General features: G+C 35.7%; 1 protein-coding gene across 1 annotated transcript in view; it reads left to right on the forward strand.

Moving 5' to 3' along the window:
• Positions 1-212: 212 nt before the first annotated feature.
• Positions 213-25312, forward strand: part of DKK2 (dickkopf WNT signaling pathway inhibitor 2) — a 102541-nt gene continuing 77441 nt past the window's right edge. The window contains exon 1 of the mRNA XM_012436616.2: positions 213-1142. Coding sequence (XP_012292039.1) covers positions 921-1142 — 222 coding nt within the window. The 5' untranslated portion in view covers positions 213-920. The remainder of the gene's footprint in view (positions 1143-25312) is intronic.

Raw genomic sequence — 25312 nt, forward strand, 5'->3', positions numbered from 1 at the left:
GTAGTTACAGGGTGGTGGCCGAGCGGGAGGATGAGGAGGGAGAAAAGCTGGAGTGGAAGCAGAAGTAGCACGCGGAGAGGAGGGGCAGGGGGGAGAGGTGGGGGTGAGAGAAAAGTTTTCACTCTTTGTCACTCTCGAATTGGGGGCGGAGGTAAAAGAAACCCACTGTGGGAAGCTATAAAAAGCAAAGAGGGCGGGGGGAGCGAGCAGAGAGAGCGGGAGCCCGCGTAGCGCAAGTGCGCTCTCCTGGCAACGCTGTGCTGGCAGCCCTTCGCTGTCCCCTGTGAGTCAGGGGACAAGGCTTCGGGGCGACTGTGAGTGCGCGTGTGTGGGACCTCATTTCTCTTCAGATCTCGAGGATTCCGTCCGGAGACGTCTCCTAATCCCCTATTAAAGCGCCTGCTAACTTTGAAAAGGAGCATTGTGTCTTGCAAAGTTTGACACAAAAAGGCTAGGAAAAGAGAGGACAGAAAAGCAACCGAGTCCGAAGGAGAAGGAACTGGTGCGGGCCTCCCGATCAATTAAGAGGAGAATTAAACCGCCTCCGAGATCCCGTCGGGACCAAGGAGGTGCGGGGCAAGAAGCAACGGAAGCGGTGCGATCCACAGGGCTGGGTTTTCTTGCACCTTGGGTCACGCCTCCTTGGCGAGAAAGCGTCTAGCCTTTGATTGCTTCCAGTTATTTTCAGAACTTCCTGCCCTGGTGGAGAAGCGGGTCTCGCTTGGGTTGCGCTAATTTCTGTCCCGAGGCGTAAGACTGAGTTTATAGGGTCTTGGGTCCCCCAACCAGGAAGGGTTGAGGGAACAGAATCTGCAAGCCCCCGCGCCCCAAGTGAGGGGTCCCGTGTGTTGGGGTCCTCCCTCCCTTGCATTCCCACGCCTCCTGGCTTTGCGTCTTTTTGGGGACCCCCTCGCCGGGAGATGGCCGCATTGATGCGGTGCAAGGATTCTTCCCGCTGCCTGCTCCTCCTGGCCGCGGTGCTGATGGTGGAGAGCTCACAGATCGGCAGTTCGCGGGCCAAACTCAACTCCATCAAGTCCTCTCTGGGCGGGGAGACGCCTGCTCAGGCTGCCAATCGATCTGCGGGCATATACCAAGGACTGGCATTCGGCGGCAGTAAGAAGGGCAAAAACCTGGGGCAGGTAGGAAACCCCCCCACACACACTCTTCAGACAGGAGAGGTAGGAGCCAGCTCTCTCGAGCTGGCAGTTTGCCATTGCATCGGCAACATTCGGAGCTGGGCCCCAGATACAGAGAACAGGCGGCTGGGGAGGGATTCTCTGAAGCAGGGTCTGTGTGGGCGGGGGTGTCTGGGTGGTTGCTGGTCCTGCACTGCACGGAGTAAACGGAGTGAACAGGTTAGGATTCGGCCTCACCTTTGCTTTGGGTCGTGGGCACGTATCGAGATCTAGCTCTTTCCTGTGGAGAAAGTGGTCAGGTTGGTCCTTCCATTTGACACTGTGATGCAACTGATGAAGATGTTAATAGCATCTAATTTATAGCACCTATTAACCTGCCAGGCATAGTTCTAAGCGTTTTACGTATTCATTCATTTAATCTTCACAAATCTGTGAGCTAGATACTGTTGTTTTCCCACTCTGCCAATGAAGTAATTGAGGCACAGACTGATGAAGGATTTGCCCAAGGCACACAGCTAGTATAAGTGGCAGAGCGGGATTTCAGCCTAGACAGTGAGATACTGGGCGTTTGTCCATTATATTTTATAATCCGAAGGGGGAATCACTCCTTTTCAGATTCTTCTTCCCTCCCAACCACTTTCTTTCTTCAAAGAAGTAAGGTCACAGACAAAACAACTCCAATAGACGCACATTTCTCACTCACGCAGAATTGTAAATAAGTCACCCGGAAAGAAGCAAAATGATAAGATGACAATGACAGCGTCCTAGGGTCGCCGGCGATATAGCAGGACGCTGAAGGCGTTTTTGAGACAGGGAACTTTCCGCAGGGCGCCTCTGTCTCTGCCAGACAGACAGATTGAAAGCCACTTGCAAACAGTTATACAAATAGACACGCACAGAGACAGCAGCGCGCACACTCGGTACCAGCTGTGGCTGGCGCTCAGTGGCCAGGAGAGGGGGCTCTGCGGGCACTGGGAATCATGACAGCTCCCCCTTCCGCTCCTTTTGTGGGAAGCCAAAACTAAAAGCCAGTTTGCCAGTGGCACACGCACTTCGCACAGAAACCTTGCACAGTGTCAACCCCTGGCGGCGGCCCACGCCCCAAAGATCCGAGTTTCCTTGCAGCAGCCTGATGCTGCGGTTCTGCGCGCTCTCGGTGTCCTCCGCAGCCCCTGCCCACAGCGCAGCCAGCAGGGTGAAGGTTGGCTGAGAGGGCCAGGCCAGGATGGACCGTGAGACAACACTCAGGCCCGGGCTTGGCCCCTCCTGCCCTCTCACGGGGACAATTTTGCAATTTTGCTCGTTTTGCAGGTCTAGAACTCTTCCCAGAGCTTTGAAATGTCAACCATTTCAGTTATTCTTTCAAGGGATTACTAAAGCAGCTATCAGATTTTTTTTTAAGGTCTCGGGAAATGTAAGAAAGTACATATACGTACATACAAACATAACCGTTGCACGTCCTCACACGTGTACATACCTACGCCTGTATGTGACCACTTTCATCCCTTTCCTCTCCCGGGAGCCACCCCAGGATTTTCAATAGCAATAAACCTGACAGTTTCTTAGAAGTCTGTCATGAGATGGGACAGGGGTTAGAAAGAATGGATCTTCTCAATCCAAATCATGACTCCTCTAATGCTACTGACTTCACATTTCATGTTCCCAATTTAAGAAAGCTTAATGTGTAGTTCCTCCAAGGACACAGGGAAGGACTCAAGAGTCTTGAGGTTCCTTTCCATTCTAATCTATGTATTTTCTGGGAATTTTTGGAAAGCGCTTTTTGTTTCTGTCCCACAATTGGGCCCACACACCTGATGTTCCTCTGTCAGAAGATCAGTTACGTGCGTCTTTTCTTTAGTCATAGCGTTACACAGAGGAGACTAAGGGATGTATTCCAGAACTTAGCTGCTGCTTTACGTTTTGATACTATATCTGTATGTAAATAGGTATAAAATATGTTTTTACTTTCCTACGTCTCCAAATAGCTACTTAATTATGCTTCTTAAAGAGTTTGGAAGTCTACTTATGTCTCCTTAAACTGAGAATTTGTTTATATATTTATTTCAAAAATGAGCTGAATTTCTGATATGCCCTTCATAACTTAGCAGTTATATTCCATAAAATATATGGAATATATTTTATTATATTTACATAACGGAATCCTGGATTGTTAAAATTTGACATTAGGCTTGTGAAAAAATTGTTAACATAGTCAAGATAAAGGTAAAACGAAACAAAATGTTGGGTTGAATAGCAGGAGGGGTATAGGCCAATAGGAAGATTTTATTTTCTATATTCTTGTTTAACGAATGATCTAAAATATGTATTATTATGAAGAAACACATAGAAGAATATTTTCCCTTTGAAGTAAAAAGAATAATTATTTGGATACTTATGAGTCTCTTTATCTTCTTGATTCTATAGTTATGTGGTCACCAACATTCTTAGTATTATTTTCAGAAATGAAATGGAAATTAGGAAGGCTGTTATAGGGAAGCTGTCATTTCCTTTTGTAGCAAAAAACTCTAGAATTGAAATGTAGCTGAGCTGAAATTTTAGGTACCACAATAGCAAAATATGATTGAAAATATTAGAATCAAACTGCCAACTGATCAAATTAGCTAATCATAAGTATCATCCTAAGACTTAATAAGACGTTTGATTTCCCCCAACTCCATTTATATTTGACAGACGATGTTGACATATATTCCTTTCAGGGAAACAGGAGGAAGAAACTGTAAGATGCAGCTTCAAGTAGGCAGATTGGAAACGCAGGCCTTGGTGTTCTTTCTTCTAAATGGAAATTGAATAATTGCCTATTTTTATTTTTCAGGATAGAGAATTAAATATTGCCACTGCAGAAGAAATACTGAATATTTTTAGTAATTCATTAATCTACAAAAGTGAAAATAAGACTACCTGAGCTCTAAATTTTTATTGAAAATTGCCTATTTTATATAAAAAGAAATATTCTTATTTACAGGAATTCTACTTGTTCCATAGGCAAAGTAGATTATCTGTAATATCACTTCTGGAAAATGTGCCTTTAAATTTTAGAAAAGATTTAGAGAGAGAAAATGCACTGTTCTCCAGAGGTGTTACATTCTCAATTTTAGGTTTGCTTTCAAAGACAAAATATGAATTATGATGGAAACTGGCATCGGAAATTGAGAGTGACAGTATTCAGATGATTGATACAGAATGAACAAAAAACCTGACTGCTGCTTATCCACATCAATGTTTTAATTTGCCTTTTATTAGCAGCTATTGCTAATAAGTACTGCATATATATACTATATATATATATAGGATAAATTTTCAGGACAGTTACGAATATATGTACATAATATATATTTTAATAAATACGTCAATTTCTAAGGAGATTGTTTCAGATGTTCTAAATTAAAAGTAATTTCAAACACAATCTTCAATGTCATGTGAATAAATATATTTTGATGAAGTATGCTGTTGCTCGATATTACCTCTGAAGTTTGAGGTACTGACTTTTATGGGCCATCTTCAAAACAAATTTAAAAAACTCAAACTATTTTAAAAAATTAACTTTTGCAATTCACATTTTTTCTGTGTGAACGAAAAACCTTTGGATTTATGTTGTAATTGCTTCTTTTATTCTTTTTGTCCTTTTGAGATGGGCAGATGAATTTTATTTGAATTCAATGCAGTAGCATTTTGTAATTCTTTTAAAAGTGACTAGAATAGTGATATTTATAGTTATATTTTAAATGTAGATAAGCTTTTTGGCATGTGTTTCTAAATAGAAGCTATGGCTTAACATAAATTCAGATTCTATGATTTTCTAATATGACTTGGACACTTGAAGGATAGTGGTTTGGATGAAGTTTTGTTGTGAGAAAAGAATTCTTGAAATTCATTGAAACAGAAGCTTGAAAGAGCTGGTTAAACAGTACTAATATTTGTAGATTGCATTTTCTTTAATAAAAGTATGCTGTATCTTTATGCACAAACATTCATGAAAGTGCTCACTGAAATAATCTATATACTCTATCTTTGGTAGGTGATCTCTTTACTTTCTGAAATTATCTATGACTTTTTCTTTTCCTAACCTCAGCCCAACTTTCTCTTGATTGAGAGTAAATAATCTGCTAGCTTCTCTGGACATTGACTAACACTAAACCTAATCATGAAGGCAAATCATTTTTACGATTAAATTTTCAAAAATAAAAGAATTTGAAATAATCTACATTAAGTTTCCATTCCTCTCACCATGAATTATAGAAAATTGATAGCTGATACAAGTGGAAAGTTAACTCATGAATAGCAAGAAAAATATTTTAATGATAATCTCATATGAGCATCCATCATTTTATTTGTGTGCTAGACTAGAGAGAGCAAGAGGACAGAGTTGCTCAAACTTACTCCAGCTGTGACTCTGACCCTATCATAATCTTCTTGAATATTCTTCTTCTCCAATACAAACTTTTGCCCCCTCTTCTCCTTTCCAAGATATTTTGAAACTTGTAGTTTTAAGATTAGGTAAGGCAATGTGATAGAACTATAGCTAGTATGTTCTGATTTAGGAAAATATTGGCTCTTCTTCATTTCCTTACAAAATTGCTTTAAAAGTACATTAAATAATCTGTTACATTTTAGAAGAAATGCACAATAGTTAACATATTTACCATTTTAGACTCAGTCTCTCATGGCTGTTTATTCTTTAGTATTGAGTTAACAGCAAAATCAATTACATCATCTTACTTCTGCCTGTGATTTTCTGACGGCCTGTTGGAGTTGTTTTACTTCCTTATGCCTCTAGTCACTTGTACTCATTTATAGCAAGGAGATAAACATGTTTTTAGTTATTTATTTGATTGTTCAAAAGGTTTATGTGACATTTGTGTCTGCCTGAGCCTCTTACTGAGTCATTTTTTAACAATCCAGAAGCAAAAACCAAAAGGAAGTAAGATTAATCATAATTAATAGACATTTTGAATTATGTAGCATCGATTTAAGATTATACAGAAAGATTAAATACAGAATGCACAAGAAAACTTTAGTATTACTGTTTAAGGTAAGCAAAGGTCAATTTTTCTTCTCTGTCCAGTCTTTACAGGAACTAGAGCAGAATAACCTATTTTCTCTAATTGTTTTGTTAGGACAAATATAAATCATTCTTTCGACGAGGTCAATTGATACAACATTTGGTAGGTTCTTTTCTTTTCTTTGTAATGGCAAATTGAATCAAAGAAAACTTTAAGGCAGAAAGATTTCAATATTCCATTTCAATTGTTTTCTAACTGAAGTAATTGGTTTATGTATCACTAACAACAGAATTGCTACTCCTCTAACATGTATTCCACAGCCCCTGAAAATGTACAACAGATTCCATTTTGGGAATCTTAATAATAGTTTAGATTTTTCTATGTGCTTTAAACAATAAATTTAGAAATAAAATCAGCAAAAACACAAAGTGGTAAATTTCTAAAAAATGTTACTTGTCTTTTTCCACAGAGTCCAAAGGGACAAATGGACTTCAAATATCCTTTTAAATACTTTGCAGTATCTAATTTAAAACAAATAAAACAATCTAAAACAAAAAAGAAAAAATCTAAAATAAAAAAAAAATCAGTGAGTAAATAAGTAAATGAAATGGCAAAACAATAGTATCACAATTAGGGAAAATGACTTCTCAAAGTGGTAGATCTGTCCAAACCTTCCCTGAGAGACATTAGATCTTCATGTTATGCTTTATCATCTGGAATAAGATTGTTCTTTCTTCAGGGGAATAGAAGAAGTGAGTGATCTTCAGGTATATTATTTCCTTAAACTATCTTGCAAAAACTTATGGCACACATTAAATTAGAATAAGGGATAGCATTAATTGGGTATTCACTCTGTGCCAGACATGAAACTAAATGCTCAATGGCAATAACTCTTTTGATCCTCTAGGCAGCCTTTTGAAGTAAATCATCCTTATTTTTACAAATGATGAAACATTTAATAAATAATAGATATTCCTGAGACACAGAGAGGTTATACAATGTATAAAAGTCCCACCACTATAAATGGAGAAAGCTAAAGTTCAAACCTAAGCAATCTAATATTAGAACCCATATATTAAACCACCTTGTTATGCTGCTAAAATATGCTGTTTATTCTAAATTTAGGAGAGAATATGAACTCTTACTCTTCCCTCTCTGTACTTGAGTGACATGGGTATAACCCCAATTTCATTAAAAGCCACAGCAAAACCCAAACTCTGTTGCTCCCAGCTGCTACTGTGAGAAGCCCGAAGTATGTTAGTACTTCATGGATACTAAAGCAGGCACCATAGCAATCCATCATTCTCATCTCTGTTTCTGCTTGTCTCCCTGCCCTCCCACACATCCCTACAGTTCTTCTACTCTTTCCCGTTAAAATATAAAGTTATAGCGTCACCCCAAGTGGAAAGCAGATTTTGTTGCATGAAGTTTATTCTCTCTTCTTTCCTCATACCCAACAACAAATTCCCCTGTCCTCATCTTCCTGAATCTGAATGTCTTTATGTGACAGAGAAGCACAGACTTTCCCAATGGCCTCTCTTTAACGGCTTTTTCTGGTTTGGCTGGCATGTCTTACATCCTGATCAGATGGGGGAATTTCTCTAAATTTAGAGTCTTATATTGCTTTTGCTTTTTCCTGACCTTTAACCTCTTCTAGCTGCCATTCAGAGAATCAGATGCTTTGCATCAGCATCACAGCACTACAATTTCCAAACGGGTTTTAAACTCCACTCACCACTGATTAATTTAATGTGTTTGGAAAAGTCACTTAATCTCTCTAGTCTTTCTTTTTTTAATATACCCATAAAATAGGGATAACAATAACAACAACAACCATAAAAGTAATAATGCTTAACTTACTGGGCAATGGTGAGGATAACATACATGAAAAAAAATCTTTGAAGAAGAAAAAAGTGCACTTAGTTATTATGCTGATGTCATTATTACCACTGCCATTACAGAAATAAGTAAAGTCAAATGCTCATGCACCAAATGAGAAGTGGCAGCTTAATCGTCCCCACTAATTTGGGCAGGGGTGGCTAAACTAATGCATATGATATGCAAGAAGGAAACAAATGAACTCAATTACTCTGAGGCTAAGAAGTGTAAAGCAAAACAAGACAAAATAAACGTACACATACACATGATGTCACATTTCTACTATTGAATGTTTACATCGAGAGAGAGAAGTCAATGTTGTCTTGTAGAAAATAAGCAAACTGGCACATAATTAAGTAATTAGTGGAATTGTGGAAAGAGCATGGAAACATCAGTACCCCAGACATTAACAATAGAACCCTAATAGGTGGAGGTCATACGCAAGACAGCATTAGTTGTTTAACCACAAGAACTAAAATAACTGAATAAGATGTTAGTCTAATTCTAACAGTATAAATTTGGTATTTTCCAAAGTGAGGTAGCCCCTGAAAAGATAAGATTCTTGACACTTTCCACATAGTGTATTGGCCAAGACAGCTTGGTAGGATTTTGGAAGGCTGACAACATTTTCTGAGTGTCAGCTGTCTCTTCCAGGAGGACTCAGAAACTGGGAATTCACTGTTTCCATCTCATTTTCATTCTTTTTTTTTTCATTTGAGACTTTGTGTGTGATTTAGATAAATTGAAAATATTTCAGTAATGTTAAATCAAGAGTGAAATACACCTCCTGGAAGCATGTGATCCGTTTCATTGAGCATATTGAAAATAATCTGCCAGTAAACGTTTCTAACTGGTAATGGAGGAAAAAAACTTCATCCAAGTGAGAGGCAGAGGGAAGAATTATCATTTAAAATAATCTGAAATTACAATTACGTTCAAATAATGGTTTTCACTTGCTCATTCTATTTCCTCTTAACCCTTTGAAATTTGGCGCAACAGGTATTGTGTTAGTCTCCTGAAATCCAGTCTTTTGTATCCCGTTAACCATGCTCTGTACTCTCAGCAGCCTACTGTCTAGTACTTATGCCTAATTTATTCCTTTGTATGTTTACTGTTATGCTATTTCTGTTTTCTTTTCTGGTTCATTCCTTCTTATTTTCTTCCCTTATTTCTGTACAATTATCTACCTACACATGTGGGCATTTCCTCCAGCTCACTCAACAGGCCTCTTTTCTTTCTGTTCCACTTTCTCTTCTTTACTGACATTATTTTCCTTTTTGGAATCACCTGCCACATATGTAGCTATCTACTTTTAGCTTTATCAAATTGTAAGTCCCATTTCTTGCTCAACTGTTTTGGAAATCCTGCCAGAAATAACAGCAACAACAACAGAAAAACCCTTGACAAGAAAAATTACACCTTTTTTGTTAACCTCGTATTGTCTGGATTCGGGCAACCAAGTCTTCATGATTTCTCATAGCAAAAAAGCCTATCATTTAAGTAAAGCTATAACAATCAAGCTGACTGCTGAAAATTCATCCTGTGCTCTTTTTCATCATTCACAGGTGATGAAAAAATGCTATGTAGGTTCTTACCAAGATAAGTGCTTTTTGTTCCTTTAACCCTACTTCATTGAATATTTGAAGTTTAAGTGGACTCCCATTTTTTTTTATATGTGATGGACTTGTTAAAGAAACTCATGTCTGATTAGAATGTGCAAGTTACTATGACTGAAGCTCATAAAATGTTAATAGAATATGAACATATATTTTAAACAATATATATTTATATTTTGAACTATAGACTAAAGAGTTTTTTGCTATTTATTTTTCATAAAAAATTTATTGATTTTCAGAGTGAAAAACCTTCTTAACATTTACTTTTAACCTGATAAGACTCTTTTAAAATGTCCAATTTTAATAAGCAAGAGGATTCTTCAAATGTGCTTAAATATTATATGTGCTTAAATATTTGCTTGAACGCAAATATCAATCAAGATGGACAGTTTTAGAAAAAGGACCAAGAGAAACTTTTATTATTTAAAAGTTTCAAGAACTTTCACAATAAACTAAAACAGGACACAGAACTGGGTGACACATTGGGAATTACCTAATTTAACTTGCTCATTTTACACGTGAGGAAATCTGACTTGGATATGTTTCATGATCTGCCCAATGTAGTATAATCAATGCCTGTGACAAAGAAATTTCCACTGGAACTTGCATCCTCTGACTTCTAATACAAACATTTCAAATAATCAGAAGCAATGCTTTCTGTTAAATCTTGAATAACAAAGCTCTGTGGAAGAATTAAATTCAGTTGCCTTAAATTGATTGACTACCTGGTGGGAGATAAATTATACATAGACTCTTCTTCAGCTCTAAATTTATGTAGGTCAAAATGTATTATCAAAGTTTACAATGTGACGATGACAACTGTGTCAATCAGTTTTAAACAAAAGGAATGAAAGGAAGTGGCTCGGACTGTATTGTCGTTGCTCACTTTTTCAGTACTGACACTTTAAAGACATGGTTAGCAAGAAACCTGCCTGGAACATCTGCACGGCAATGGCAGGAGCACACAAAAGAAGGGACAAAAGTGGCACTGGGGCTGCTAAGAATGCAGACTGCTTGACCTTTGTCCAAGCGCCAATTAGGATACAGCCCAATGACTTTTAAACATTTCTGACAGAGGAAGAAATATATTTTACATTGTGATTCTGTAGGCCCCCTTCTCCACTCACACTCCTAAAAAAAGTTTGAGAAATAAACTCTCTTACTGTAGGTAATGCAGTATGACTTTTCAATTTTAGTCCTTTTCTTCTCTTCAGCTGTGTGCTATTCTACCCTTCTATTCTATCGTTTAAAAAATTTTTTAAAAACGTGTATCATTATTCATTGAATGGATGTGACTACCACCGACCCATTAGTCTACTGCCCTTCCCTGGCAGAGAACTCGGGGCTTGTGCTTGGCGATTAGCAGTGTTTCAGGAAGACACTGTCTCAGAATCAGCTCCAATGAGGGATGCTAGAAGCAGCCTGAGCTTCATGTATAGAAGCATCCATCTTCTCAGACCTTTCTCGGTTTCTCTTCTGCAGCTTCATGACTTCTGGTTTACATGGGATGAACCTCTTTGCCTGGGGATATGCTTAACCTCTTCTTTTCTCTCTACTTCAGGAGTAAGTGAGCCGTAACTATTGAACATTTGACACTTTGATGTTTCATGCATTATTAATCTGTGGCTGTCCCCATTGTTTCCTCTGGGTGTATGCCTTGTGCACCATCACACTTTCATTTCTAAGAACATACTGTTGAATGAGGTTACAATTTCCGCATGGGATAGTGGGTGAGCCTGAAAGAGCACTGGATATCAATTTAGAAGAAAACCTCATTAGCCTATTTTTTAAAAATATGCTGGACCTCAAAGAAATTATCTAACACCTTTAAGCATTAGTTTTTTTTTTTTTATCAGTAAAATGGTTGTCATAATATTAAGTCCTTTCTCTATCTCTTTGTAAAACATAAAACACTACTTATTTGCCTCAACATCATTAGAAGTTGTTTTATAAAAAAGAAATTTAAGATCATTCCACCCTGAATTTATAAAGTGCAAATGTGAATTAAGCAGTTAGAATCAAGCAGAGAATAATTTATAAATTTGGAATCATGAATTTAGTTTCTGTTTTGATGGACTAATTTTTAAAAGTATGGGTGGAGAGATTGAAAATAGAATATTTTTTGTTTGCTTTTTTCCTTTTGCCTATTTGTTTTGAATGTCTTGGATTTGTTTAACAAATTAGTATCAGAAGTCATACTTCCATATTTCTGGTAAGAACTTAGTTTTTTATTCTTGCAGGCGGGCTACAAATAGTTCTCTAGCCTGCTGCTAGAATATCCTCACTATTCAAGAAGAGCCCTATGCCTGTATTTTTTTCTGTCATGCCTGGGATGTGCTATTATTTATGTATTTTAAAACCACTTTGGAAGGTATGATAAGGGTCTCAATAATAGATATCGGTGTATTTTTAAGGTTCTGAAACTAAGCTTTAGGGTCATATTTTGGATATGTTATTGGTTACAGGCTTCAGAATAGACAAAGTTCAGAGAAACAACCAATTGTAAAGCCAGGTTGTATTGATGCACAACCACATGGATTAGGACAGAGGAAATATATTTTGTCAAAAACTTTTTAAAGAAGAAAGTGAGTGTCTTTCCAAAGCTGTTGAAAACACATTATTGTATTGCTACGGAAGCATCAAACAATGTAATAGATCCATTTAGTCATATTACATTTTATCCCTCCTCCAAAGCAATGATACTGTAATTTATAGGATTCTACTTCTTCCCTAATATTAATCCTTTTTTAGTGATTTATTGCCATCCCAACTTTTCATTGCCTCGATTCAGACCATTGTTATTTCTCAATGGACTACTATGATACTGTAAAAGTTTTCTACTCTCTGAAACATCATCTATACTATTTCCAAAGTGAGCTTTCTAACGTAAAACTCTAATCAATCTATTCTCCATCTATGCCCATTTTAAAACATGAAGTCTAAACTTCTCAACATGGCACACAATGTCATCAGTTATCTTATTTCTCTCTACTGTGTCCCTCAGGCTACACAGCTCATAAATAGCAGAGCTGTGATTTAAGGCCAAGCCATCAATTAAGTCTGTATACTTAACCTACTTAATCACTGTGCCATGTTTTCTCATATAAGTTGGAGGCCAGAGAAACCAGCTACAGACCTTCTATTGGTACATTTCAAAATTCAGATGTGATTCAGATTCTTCAGATAAGTCAATAAGCTTGCTAATTGCTTACTTCTTAAGTATATTAAATGCTATGATCATAGTCAATAAACATTGTACAAGATATATGTAGCAATAAAAACAAATGTAATGCATTTGAAGCATCTAGTTGATATTTTAAGGTTGAAAGAGGCTCCCAGAAATTGTCTAGTTCATGATTCTATTTCTAATATAGTTTTAGAACTGGACAACTTGATGAGATTTTCTTTTTCATAAAGATTTCTAAGGGTGAACACTTGTATTTTATCTCTTAGTTATCTAGTTAACCTCAGTTAAAAATGGAAACATTCTGCTTTTTGCTACAAGTGAAGCAAATGAATAAAATAAAGTCGATATCAATGTCCACTCAAAAACCCTTCTCCATTAACAGAAAATGTAATCAAGGGATTTTAGTAATTCTTCACAGACTATACCCTGGCTCTTTTGGCAAACAGTCAGGCTGACTTGTAGGTACAAGCAAGCTATTTCCATAAACAGACAGGAAAAGGTCTCACTGTGCTGGGCATTATGCTAATATTATAAAGAATTGATGTCTGTTTTTTCCCCAAAATATTGTAGAAGAAATTAAAGTTTGTTTTTTTTTTTTTCCTTCATAAATGCCTCACTTTCCTGAGAAGGTCTGATTCTAACTTTGTAATTTTCAAAGCACTAAAGAAATATTAGTGAGAAAAGGCAGACTCACAGGGAATTATAAATCTGGGGAGAAATAAGTTGGTGTGTAGGAATCAGCAGTGACCTCAGCATGGATTGGTGGAGAGGCATCAGTAAAGTGAACAAGAACTTACTAGAGGTAGGACAGAGCAACAGAAAATGTGCTGAAATATATCAAATTAAGATGTTTGAGAAATAAAGATGCAAGTTTAAAAATGTCATAGATTTTATAATGAAGCATGATCAAACATTGTTTTCCAAATTAGTCACTGCAGAGAGCTCATTCTTTTGATACTGTTATGTAGACTTTTCTTTTAAAATTAATTTTAGGAATAGTTTACATGTTTATAGGCTATAACTTTGGGACCATAAAAATATTATATATATTGGTTAACATACCACATTCAAAATACTTGGCTCTGAGTGGCTTTTTGTTGTTTCCATGAACAAAGTACCCCACAGAAGGTGAGAATGTCAAATAAATGTGTGGTTTCTCCAAATAATCTTTTAATCTTCCTATAAACATTCTGAGTCAAGGATTCAGCATTGTGATTATAATTGTAAACCTTTCAATGTCAATTGCTCGAAGGTGGAAAACCCTCAGTTGGGTTTAGAAAGTCTTAAAATTGAAAGGTAATATTATTTTATAATCAGGTCTTCTCCATTAGAAGAACATGGTCAGAATTTATGTAATATGCTTATTATTTCCCAGAGAATCATGATGTTCCAGAAACAGTTAATGAACATAGGTCAGTGGTATGTTCTCCACCCCAAACCCATCCTTTTTCTGAAAGAGGAGGCGGGACAAGTCATACTCAGTACAGTTCCCCAGAGTCCAGTCTGCTGGCACACGTTACTTCATGTGCAACTTAGTTAAAATGTGGGCACAGAGACACACACACGCAAAGCCTGTCAAAAATTATTTTTAAAATGAGTTCAATTGTTTTAGATTCCACGTGTAAGTGAAAACAGGCATTATTTGTCTTTCTGTGCATGGCTTGATTTAATTATTCTACATTGTATTTAAGAATCATAATATCACTTGTACTCATAGATTTATACAATTCTAAATTGTCAATTTACAATAATTTTTTAAAATTGTAAAACGTTATTTAAAAAAAAATGCAAACCCATCCCATTAATATTAAGAGGAAAGACTAAACTTCTTAACCCAGTAAAAATGTTTTTGCAGTTGTTCAAATTAATACAATGCGTCCAAAGTACTCTTTGGAAATTCTTGTAAATTTTCTTGTTTGCCTATTTGCCCTGCTGCTATCTTCCCAACACTTTTCAGGAGGAAATGGCTTTTTAACAAGAAAAATCCTCTTGAAATTACATTTCCAAGTGGGTCCCGGCCACAGCAGCTGCAATGCATTGTAACAATTTTGGTCTTTTTAGTGTTTCTCATCGTTAAAAGCATAAGTGGCCAACACTCAGGTCTTCTGCCACAGCCATCCCAGTGATTGACAAATTGAATTGAAGTGTGTACTGTTAATTTTCTTGTTAGAAAATAAAAGCTTTCAACACAAAAGAGAAACTATATTTGATGGCCTGAACCTTACAAAATTATGATCTAAAAATATAACCCTGGTTTTTAGTAGAAATCAATAAAGAATAGCATAGCTCAACCTCACCACTAATGGTTTTTTTTTTTTTAATGTCCATTTCTGGGACAGTCAGACACTAACAAAGAAGATGCTCTAATGGTAGAACCAAGATATTCTGGATATTCAAGGACTATTTCAAATATCTTAGGAAAACAAAGCCAAAGCAATGAACATATAATTGATGATAAATCCATGCTATTGGAATTAAGAACTGTACACTCAGTGAAGTTTCGTGTGTGTGTGTGTGTGTGTGTGTGTGTGTGTGTGAGTTTATTGACAAAGACACAAGGTCAAGCTTCCCCCAACCCCTATCTTTCCCCAAAACAGGACCCAACAAGAACAGAGGAATGAGAAGTATTCTTAGGGCAACATTTCCCCCATCCCCCTCCCCATTTCTTTTCAGAGTCTCAAGCTTCACAACACAGACACACAGAGCAAGCAGGCTGGGATGAGGACAGACACTCAGGGAATCTGTGACCAGCAGAAGAGTACAGTGAAGTTTCAATAGCAATCATCATAGTGAGATTTAATGTAAGGTTTTGAGGGACTGATATTCTGTAGTTAAGATGCATGGAAAGGAAAGGAAAAGCGTAACTGACTGCTGCTTTTAACACAATGATGAACAAAATCAAGTAGGGTAAATAGACCAACTTCCAAATCATAGTCACTGCTTATCTGTGGATAATGCAGACTGACATAAAATGTGGTATCAGTATACTACTCCAGTATATTCCTAGCAAGCTACATGCAGCATTACTGTGACTAGATATTTGAAAAATACATTGTTGTTTCTGGAAGACAGTGACAGTTAACCTTTGTGGAGCACTTAATTTATGCCAGGAATGTTATGTTGCCTCACTTAATCTTCCCTAAACCCTGTAAGCTTCTGTTATGTGCAGAGTACTTAGTAAATTTTTGAAGGAGGTAATCAAGAAGGAAGGATGATACCAGAAAAGTAACCATGTAGGTTTCTAGCAAGCTCAGCCTTTGGTATCTGTGATTCCATGTGACTCAGTTTCAAGCTCAGAATTATTTGATTATGATTTTAATTTAGGACAGTGTTGCTTCTCTGAGATAAGTGAGAAGACTACTTAAATTTTGTTTTTGTTTTTGTAAAAGTAATGAGATTGGTTTTTGCCCAAATTGGGATTCCGTTTTGTTTTAGGAAGTTAACATCTGTGCCCATAAACTCTCAAAACATTGTTGAAGTTCTTGTCCTCTAGTCTCTGAGGAGAAAATCCAAAATGACCATAATATTCAAGAGGAACAGGTTGTAAATCTCTCTTCAAAGCAAAAAAAAAAAAAAAAAAAAAAAAAAAAAAACCACCACCAACAAAAACAACATTTGAAATACCTGATAACTATCAGTAGTTACTGGAAGGTAGCAGATTACAAAACAAGGACTTAGAGATAGTTTGCGGGAAATTAAGGTCCCCAAATTGCAAGAGCGTTAGTTTATACTTTTTTACGTGTCAGTTTTAGGAGGAAAAATGATTGGAAGTTAATACTAATTATTCAATAGAGTTCGTATTGTTCACTGTGTTTCCTCTGACCAGATTTGCAATGATCAGAACAAGGTATGGGTCAAATATCACATCATGTTTTAGAAGGACTAGGAAAGAGAGATATTCCCCTGTTAGTCTGATTGTCACAAACCCAGCAACCCACAGAGCATTTCTGGAATGTGCACATGTTTAACACCTGGAATTTTCTGAGAATTATACTCATACTTCATCCGTCATCAGAATGAAAAGCCAAGGGCCAACTAAAGGAGAATTTCCGAGGCAATTCTTCTGGAGCTAGCAATATACCCTACTTGTCATCTCTCAGACATGAGCCTTTAATCCCCTCTTCCTAAAATTGTTTATTTTAAAATATGAGAAAGGCTAGGGATGTTACAGCCGAGCTCTGAGCTTTCTCTTTTAAGAATCTAATCCTTCAAACCCATCTTCAGCAAAGAAACTGGCATTTCATGTGCTGAGCAGATGATGTTCTGCAGCGCTGGCCAGCCCACATGTACAGCTGGGCCGGTCTGGCACACAGGTGTTCTGATTTGGAACTTCTTGAAATTCTGACACCACGCTCTCCTCCACTGGGAAGTATGACTTGGCTCTGCTATTTTCTAGTGACAACAGATATACTGACCTAACAAAAACAGCTCCAGCTAAGGTGATAACATAACCCTCTGACTCAGACTGAGCTCAGATTGAGTGTGTATGGTGTGTTCTAAGAGTCTGGGCCAATGTTTTGGTTTTGATTTCCTCTTTTATATTGTGTATTGTCATTCATGTTTCCTCCCTTCACCTCTCAGAATTTTGGGTACTTCTAAGAAGGGTGGGAACATCCCACGGTGGGAAAAATGTTGGAGTAATCAAACAAAGCTAAAAATCTGTACTGAAATGGGTGGTTTTTCAATCATTGGTAAATATTGAGCAATCACATTCCAAAGTTTAGTCTGCAAGCATTTACAAATGAGAAAAACTAGCAAATTCATTAAACTTTTATAGCATTTGACAAAACTACTGTAAAAGTAAAAGGAGATTTCAAAAATATAGGCAATAAAGAAGAACTTTTGTTGCTGTTCCTTCTGCATAATCTTTTATATAATCATTTCAGTCTCACCAAAAATATTTCTCAGTGCAGAGCCCAGATGTTTTGAAGTTTTCTTTCTTCTTTTTTTTTTTTTAAGAAAGCAGTATTTAAGAACTTTTCCATTCCTTTCCATCTTAGTAACAGCTGCTTCTAACAACTGCTTATAATGAGTTTGGTTAAATAGGAAAAATAATAGTGGAAATGAATGAAAGTAGATTGTATCACAGTTTAGAGCTTTATATTGTGTCACTTCTTTGTCTCTGATTCTCTCTAACAAAAACACAATTTTGAAAATTGTCTCATTTCATAAAACCCACACATCTTCACTCAAGTATGTCCTAAAAAATCAGTGGGCGCTACCTTTAGATAAACAGCTATAATTGCTAAACTCAAGAGGAAACTAAAAAATTATTATCCAGAAGGGATTTTATCCCACTGTTAAGATAACTTCAACCTTTGCCATTAATCTAAAATGAATCATATATTGAAGAGATATTCTGATTTTCAAAGAGGAAGTGTTTGTCCTATAGAATGGTGAGCTTGATATTGATTCTGGATTAATTATAGAATGGATTATAAAATTAAATACTTAGGGAAATAGAGACACCTAAGAAACAAGATAGGTCTATGCAGAATAAGTTATGACAAGCTAATTTCATTTCTTTAACTTGGGACTGGCATCGGTATGATGCTTTGTCCTCACAATCTCTAGTCATCCCTTTTGTGACTTAATGATTTCCTGGCTTTAAATACCACTATGTGCCAATGACTCTCATATTTATATCTCTAGGCAAAATGTCTCTCTTGAACTTCATATTAATATATTCAAGTGCCTACTTAACATTTCTGCTAGTAGATAGTTCATATTCATCGTGTTCAAATCCTATCTTTTCCCTTTTCAAACCTGCTGCACCCATGGTGTTCCCCATCTCAGTTGATGGTAAATCTGGTTTCCTAATTGCTCAACCAAAAGTCATGGATTCATCCATAACTTTTCTCTTTCCCTTATATCCATATTCAGACCACTAAGAAAGCCCCTTTGCTCCATCTTCAAAACATATCCTTAGATCCAAACAAAGCATCTCTATAAAAGTATGATAGTACCTCACAGAAAAATAGCTAAAAACAGTAAAAAAATTAAAAATAGAAAAAAAGTTGCTCACAGAAAAATAATATAGGAATTTAAATTAGGCTGAATAGAATATATATAAGACAGAGCAGATATTTATAAGAGAATAGCTTTTATATGAATGTGAGAAATATCTTTATTTTGTAGTCTAGGATCTGTTTTTATCTGTCTACATGTAGAACATTAAAAAGAATTGGTATTCTAGAAGTCAATTAAATAATCAAGTCTGTCACTGCATTGTATCACAGTTTACAACTTTAGATTGTATCATTGCTTTGTCTCTCATTCTCTCTCTTTAACAAAAACACAGTTTTGAAAATTGTCTCATTTAGTAAAACTCACTCATCTTCACTCAAGTGTACCCTAAAAAAGTCAATGGACTCTGCCTTTAGAAAAACAGCTATAATTGCTAAGCCAGGTCAGGGAAAATTACCAAAGTAGCATTTTTAGCCATGCTCTATGAAAATAGAAATCACTTTACAAACCCTATTCTTTGTTACTAAGAATGGGAATTCTCAAACTTTTTCTTTAGTGACTAGACAACATCAAAATCCATATATGAACTGTGCTTTCTTCATGTCCTTTATTTCTTCAAAGTTTTTTCTATGTTATGGTACACATGCAGCAAGCAGTGGATGCTAAGCAAACAAGGAGAATGACTTTCCAGATTTTCTACCATGTTCTCTAATGCTCTTATGGTAAGATGGCATCTTAGCACTCCAGACTCAGACTTTCAGATAACTTTGTGCTAATTTGAGCTCTTTGGAAGAGCAGACCTTAATTTTGCTTAAGGTTAAGCAAAATTATATCACACAAAAGGTATTATGACAATGTTACCACACCATTTATCATATGTTCCCATTTTTATCTTAAGTATTAAAGTTTTCTCTTTTAACTTTCACTTCTATTACCAATATTGTGGTACATGAACATTTGAGGGAAATTGTATTTTGTTTTAGCAAATAAAGGCATCTGCTTTTGCCTAAATTTCAGGTCATTCTGTGACCCCATTAACAGAAATTAGTATTCATGTATTAAGAGAGATGAAAAGCACAAAACTATATTAATCGACACTGTGATAGTGACAAATTAACCAATGAAACAGATAAACTAGAGAACCTAGATACAGATTAAGACATAGATCATTGTGAGCAGAAGGAGCTATTTAAAAAGTGATGCTGGAAAACATTGGGTAATGATGTGGGGAAAAGTGATATCTGAATACTATGTTACCACATACAAAAATTAATTCCCAATGGATTAGTGTTTTAAAGGTAAGAATACTAGTTTATACAATGTACCATAAAGAAAATAGAAAACAGGTCACTAATTGGGAGGTGTATGTAGTACTTACAGTCAAACTAACTCCTGTATGTCTAAGGATTTATGTTTAGCTTGTATACAAAATCCTATAAATCAATAGGGAGTTATCAAAGAGATAAACAATTGAATAAAAATGGGTAAAATACATGAAGAGGCACTTGGCAGAAGAGCAAAATAAAGGCCGAAAAGTATTTGTATAGGGCCTCGATCTTATTAGTAGAAAAGAGAATGCAAATTAAGATACTGATCTTCCCTTTTATGACATTAGATTATCAAAACTTCAGAATATTGACAACACCAAGTGTGTAAGTGCCTATGTGAAACTTTAACGTATGTTCATGGGGGTGTAATTACTGCAATCAATTTGCAATATTTTATAATTCTGGATATTTATATATATTATGATCTAGAAATTCTACTTCTAAGAAAATAACTCACAGAAATGTTTGAGCAACATGCACAAGATGATATGTATAAAATGGACCACAGCACCACTGCTTGTCATATCAAAGACAAGAAACAACCCAAATATTCATCATCAAGATCATGTATATATAAATTATGGTAGATTAACACAAGGGAGTTAACACTGGTGAATAAATAATCTACACTTAGAAATGAACATGAATGAAGATTTGAAATACACTGGCTACTGATAGAAAGAAGACTGTGTATTTGTGTGTGTGTAAAACCTATTTTTAATTTTGTTTATAACTGACTAATTGAGACATAATTATACATGTTTATAAGGTACAGTTTTAATACACGTGTACACTATAAAATGATCAAATCAGGGCATTTAGCATACCCATCACCTGAAACTTCTTTCATTTATTTGTGGTGATAACTTTCAAATCTTCTTTTCTACTTAACCTGAAATATTGTTGTTATAGTTGACCTTCTATGTACTAGAACACCATAACTTATTCTTCCTATCTAACTGTAACTTTGTACCCCATGTCCAACCGCTCCGCATCCCTCTCCCTGCTCCCCTCCCTCCCCAGTCTCTGGTAAACACTATTCTAGTCTATACTTCTATGAGATCAACTTTTTTAGATCCTACATATGAGTGAAATAATGCAGTATTTGTCTTTCTTTTCATAGCTATTTTACTTAACATAATATCCTCCCGGTTTATCTCTGTTACTGCAAATGACAGGATTTCATTATTTTATATAGCTCAATAGTATTCTGTTGTGTATATATGCCACGTTTTCTTTATTCATTCATCTGTTGATGGACTTTTAGCTTGATTCCATCTCTTAACTATTTTAAATCATGCTACAATAAAAGTAAGAGTGCAGGTATCTCTTTGACATGTGGATTTCAATTCTTTTGGATATGTACTTAGAACTGGAATTGCTATATCATGTCATGGTTTTCTATTTCTAATTTTTTGAGGAAACTCCATACTGTTGGTTAGAATAGCTGCATTAATTTTCACTCCCACCAACAGTGGGAGTTCCCCTTTTTCTACAGCGTTGCCAGTATTGGTTATTTTGTCTTTTTGATACTAGCCGTTCTCCACATTTCTCTGATGATTTGTGATGGTTAGCATTTTGTTATATCTCTTCTTTTGAAAACTGTCTATTCAGGTCTTTTGTCCACCATTTTAAAATGAGATTATTAGTTTTTTTGCTAGTGAGTTGTTTGAATTCCTTATATATTCTGAATGTCAACCCCTTGTCAGATGCATAGCTTGCTAATATTTTATCCTATTTCATAGACTTCTTCTCTGCTCTGTTCATTGTTTCTTTTCCTCTGTTGAAGCTTTTTAGTTCGATGCAGTCCCATATGACTGTTTTTGCTTTTGTTACCTGTGCTTTTGAAGCCCTATCCAATAATGTATTGCCCAGGCTAATGTCATAAAGCATTTCTCCTGCATTTTTTCCTGGTGGTTTATAATTTCAAGTATAACTGAATTGAGTAGTTAATCCATTTTAAGTTGATTTTTATATATGTGAGAGATAGTCTAATTTCATTCTTTTACATATGTATATCCAGTTTTCCCAGCACCATTTATTAAAGAGACTGTTCTTTCCCTAATATGTATTCTTGGTATCTTTATTGAAAATTAAGTGACTGTAAATGTGTGGATTTATTTCTGGGTTCTCCATTTTGTTCCATTGGTTTATGTGTCTATTTTTAATGCCAATATCATGCTGTTTTGTTTACTATAACTTTGTGATATGTTTTGAAGTCAGGTATTAGTATTATGATGCCTACACCTTTGTTCTTTTTGCTCAAGAGTGCTTTGTGTACTCAGAATCCTTTGTGGTTCTATACACATTTTAGGCTTGTTTCCTCTTTTTCTCTATATCTATTTTTTAAACTACCCAAACAAAGAAAAGATAAATAATATGAAGGATAGTGGTAAGTAAGTTTGAAGGAAGTCAAGGAGTTGGGATAGGGGAGGTAGACTAAATAGAGGCAAATTATTGGTATTGTTATAGTTCTTGGGTTGGATGGTAGGTTCCATCTTGTGCTGGATAATGTAAAGATGTTTAAATATATTTTGCATATATAAAATATACTTAAAATATTTAAAAATATAAAAAGTACATTAAGAGATAATATAAAAGAAATATCTGAGAATCTTTGTCTAACTTGGGGATCTTCCATTTAGGTAAGATACCTGTAGATGAGAGTCAAGATAGAGGCAAATATCTCTGAGTACATCCTCTGAAAAGTGTTATCATCTTAAAAGTACTTTATAGAGGGCATATGTTGACAATATCAAGAAAAACAGTATTAGAGAAAATTTTATAAAAGTAGAACTTGGACCTTAGAGAATGCAGTTAAAGCTTTTGCAAATTTCCTCCCAGACCAATGACAAAACCCTTTTCCATTCTCATACTTCCCCACCTTTTGGAATATTAACTTGATATATGAACTAGTATATTTTTCTGTTACCATCTTTGAAAATATCCTATTTTGAGTACTTTCTACCTTAGACACACTATTCATTTAGAAAAGCATTCATTCCTCCCATCCTATTGCTGTGACTTCCTAGGAAATTGGAGAGAGATGAAATTGCTTTTAATGAATGAGGAAATAAATAATGTTCAAGTCTCAACAAAAGTAATACTGATGAAATTTATTTTAATTGTATTTACAAAAAAACTGTTGCTCAATTGTTCTACTGTGAATGTTCTTTAATCTACTTCATCCTTAGCCTTCTTATTTATAAAGTAAGTGATCGGTCTTAAGCTACAGTAAAACAGGTTTAAATTTCTTAAAAATCTGTGTTTAAACTTTTCCTTAAGCAATATTATATACATGGGATATGAATTCTTTCAGCACTTTAGCTCTGCATAAATTTTGCTTGTTACACATGGAGAGTGTGGTTAAAATAAATTTTGTTATTTAAATGGCAAGTTATATCTAGTTAGTGACTTCCTATTATAAAGACGTTAGAGGAGGTGCTGTTACTTTTTAGGAGCAAAATAGGAAATTACTTTTACTAATATATTGAGATAAAAAATTGCCTTATGCCATTGATTATTCAAGTTTGGCCAGGACTCTTCTGAGAAGTCTAAAAGGTCAAAAGTCTTTTCACTAAGATGCTATTTGCTTTTACTCACTGTTTTGACGTTTGTATTGATGGTGCAAAATATGATGGGTAAAACTGTTGATGCCTTAGCAGAAATCAAAGTGACACCAAACTGTATGTTGTGTTGTTTATCAACACACCCATAATAAAATCATACACACACACACACACACTCACACAAAGATACATGCCAGTTTCCCTTAAGAATGTCCATGATGAAGCGGCAAATGTTATTTTATGACATGTTGACCCTCGAATACCCATATTTTAGATACTTTGTATGATGAATGGGGAGAATGTATAAAGCACTTTTGCTGTTGCTGCATACCAAAATACGATTGTGCAATACTTGAGCTGCAAGTTGAACCGACAGCTTTTTTTCCCCCACTATTTTTTTTTTTACCTAAAAAGAATGACTGACAAGCTATGGTTAATTATACTAAAGACTTTAGGAAGTATTTTTTCAGAAATGAACAAAGTGAATACGTTACTTCAGGCAAATCAATTCATAATATTTGTTGCCATGATAAGCTTTGAGATTTCAAGGTCTGCATAATTCTATGAACCCGTATTTTCTAAATGAACAATGAACGATGTTACAAAATCACAGTGCAAAGTAGACCCCAAGAGTTGATTGTCAGAGTATATCATGTTCATTAATATGGTTTCAGATTCTATACTGCAATTAAACTTTAAGAAACTACCATCTGTCAAGTTTTGTTGTAGTTATCAAAGAAGAATATTCACAATTATATGAAAAATCTATTAAAATATTCCTCTCCTTTCAAACTACATATCTGTGTGAAGTCAGATCAAAACATTCACCAAAAAAAAAAAATATATCACATTGCAAGAGATTGAGTGCAGAAGCAGATAAGAGTATCCAGCTGTCTTCTATTAAGTCAGACATTAAAGAGATAATTTTTTTTTGAGACAGAGTCTTGCTCTATTGCCAGGCTGGCGTGCAGTGGTGTAATCTCGGCTCACTGCAACGTCCACCACCAGGGCTCAAGGCATTCTCCCGCCTCAGCCTCCTGAGTAGGTGGGACTACAGGTGCACGCCACCACACCCGGCTAATTTTTGTATTTTCAGTAGAGGCAGGGTTTCATCATGTTGGCCAGGATGGTCTCGATTTCTTGACCTCATAATCCACCTGCCTCGGCTTCCCAAAGTGACGGGATTACAGGTGTGAGCCACTGCTCCAGGTCTAAAGAAATTTTTTTAAATGTAAAACAATGCCATCATGCTTCACTGTACTTTCATTTCTTAAAATTGTTTTTAATTGAAATATATTATCTATATCAATATCTAATGGGTTTTTAATGAATTAATGTTTTTTCAGTTTGATTTTCTAATATGGTAATATGGGTAGATATAACAAACATGAACAAAAGCACTTTGGGGGCCTCAGTAGTTTTTAAGACTGACAGTGTCCTTAGATCAATAGCTTGAGAATAATCTCCTTAGGCACATTTTTCTTCTTTCTTTTCCAATGGTTAGTAGCACAGTTAATAGAAATTTTCAGGAGTTTCAGAACATTACAGAATACAAGGAAGGAAACTTGATCCATTTTTTTTTTTAGTTTGGTGTTTCAGTTTCTGAG

Source organism: Aotus nancymaae, unplaced genomic scaffold (assembly GCF_030222135.1).
Source record: "Aotus nancymaae isolate 86718 unplaced genomic scaffold, 86718_ANA_hifiasm-v0.15.2.pri h1tg000033l, whole genome shotgun sequence".
In the NCBI taxonomy this organism is placed as follows: domain Eukaryota; kingdom Metazoa; phylum Chordata; class Mammalia; order Primates; family Aotidae; genus Aotus; species Aotus nancymaae.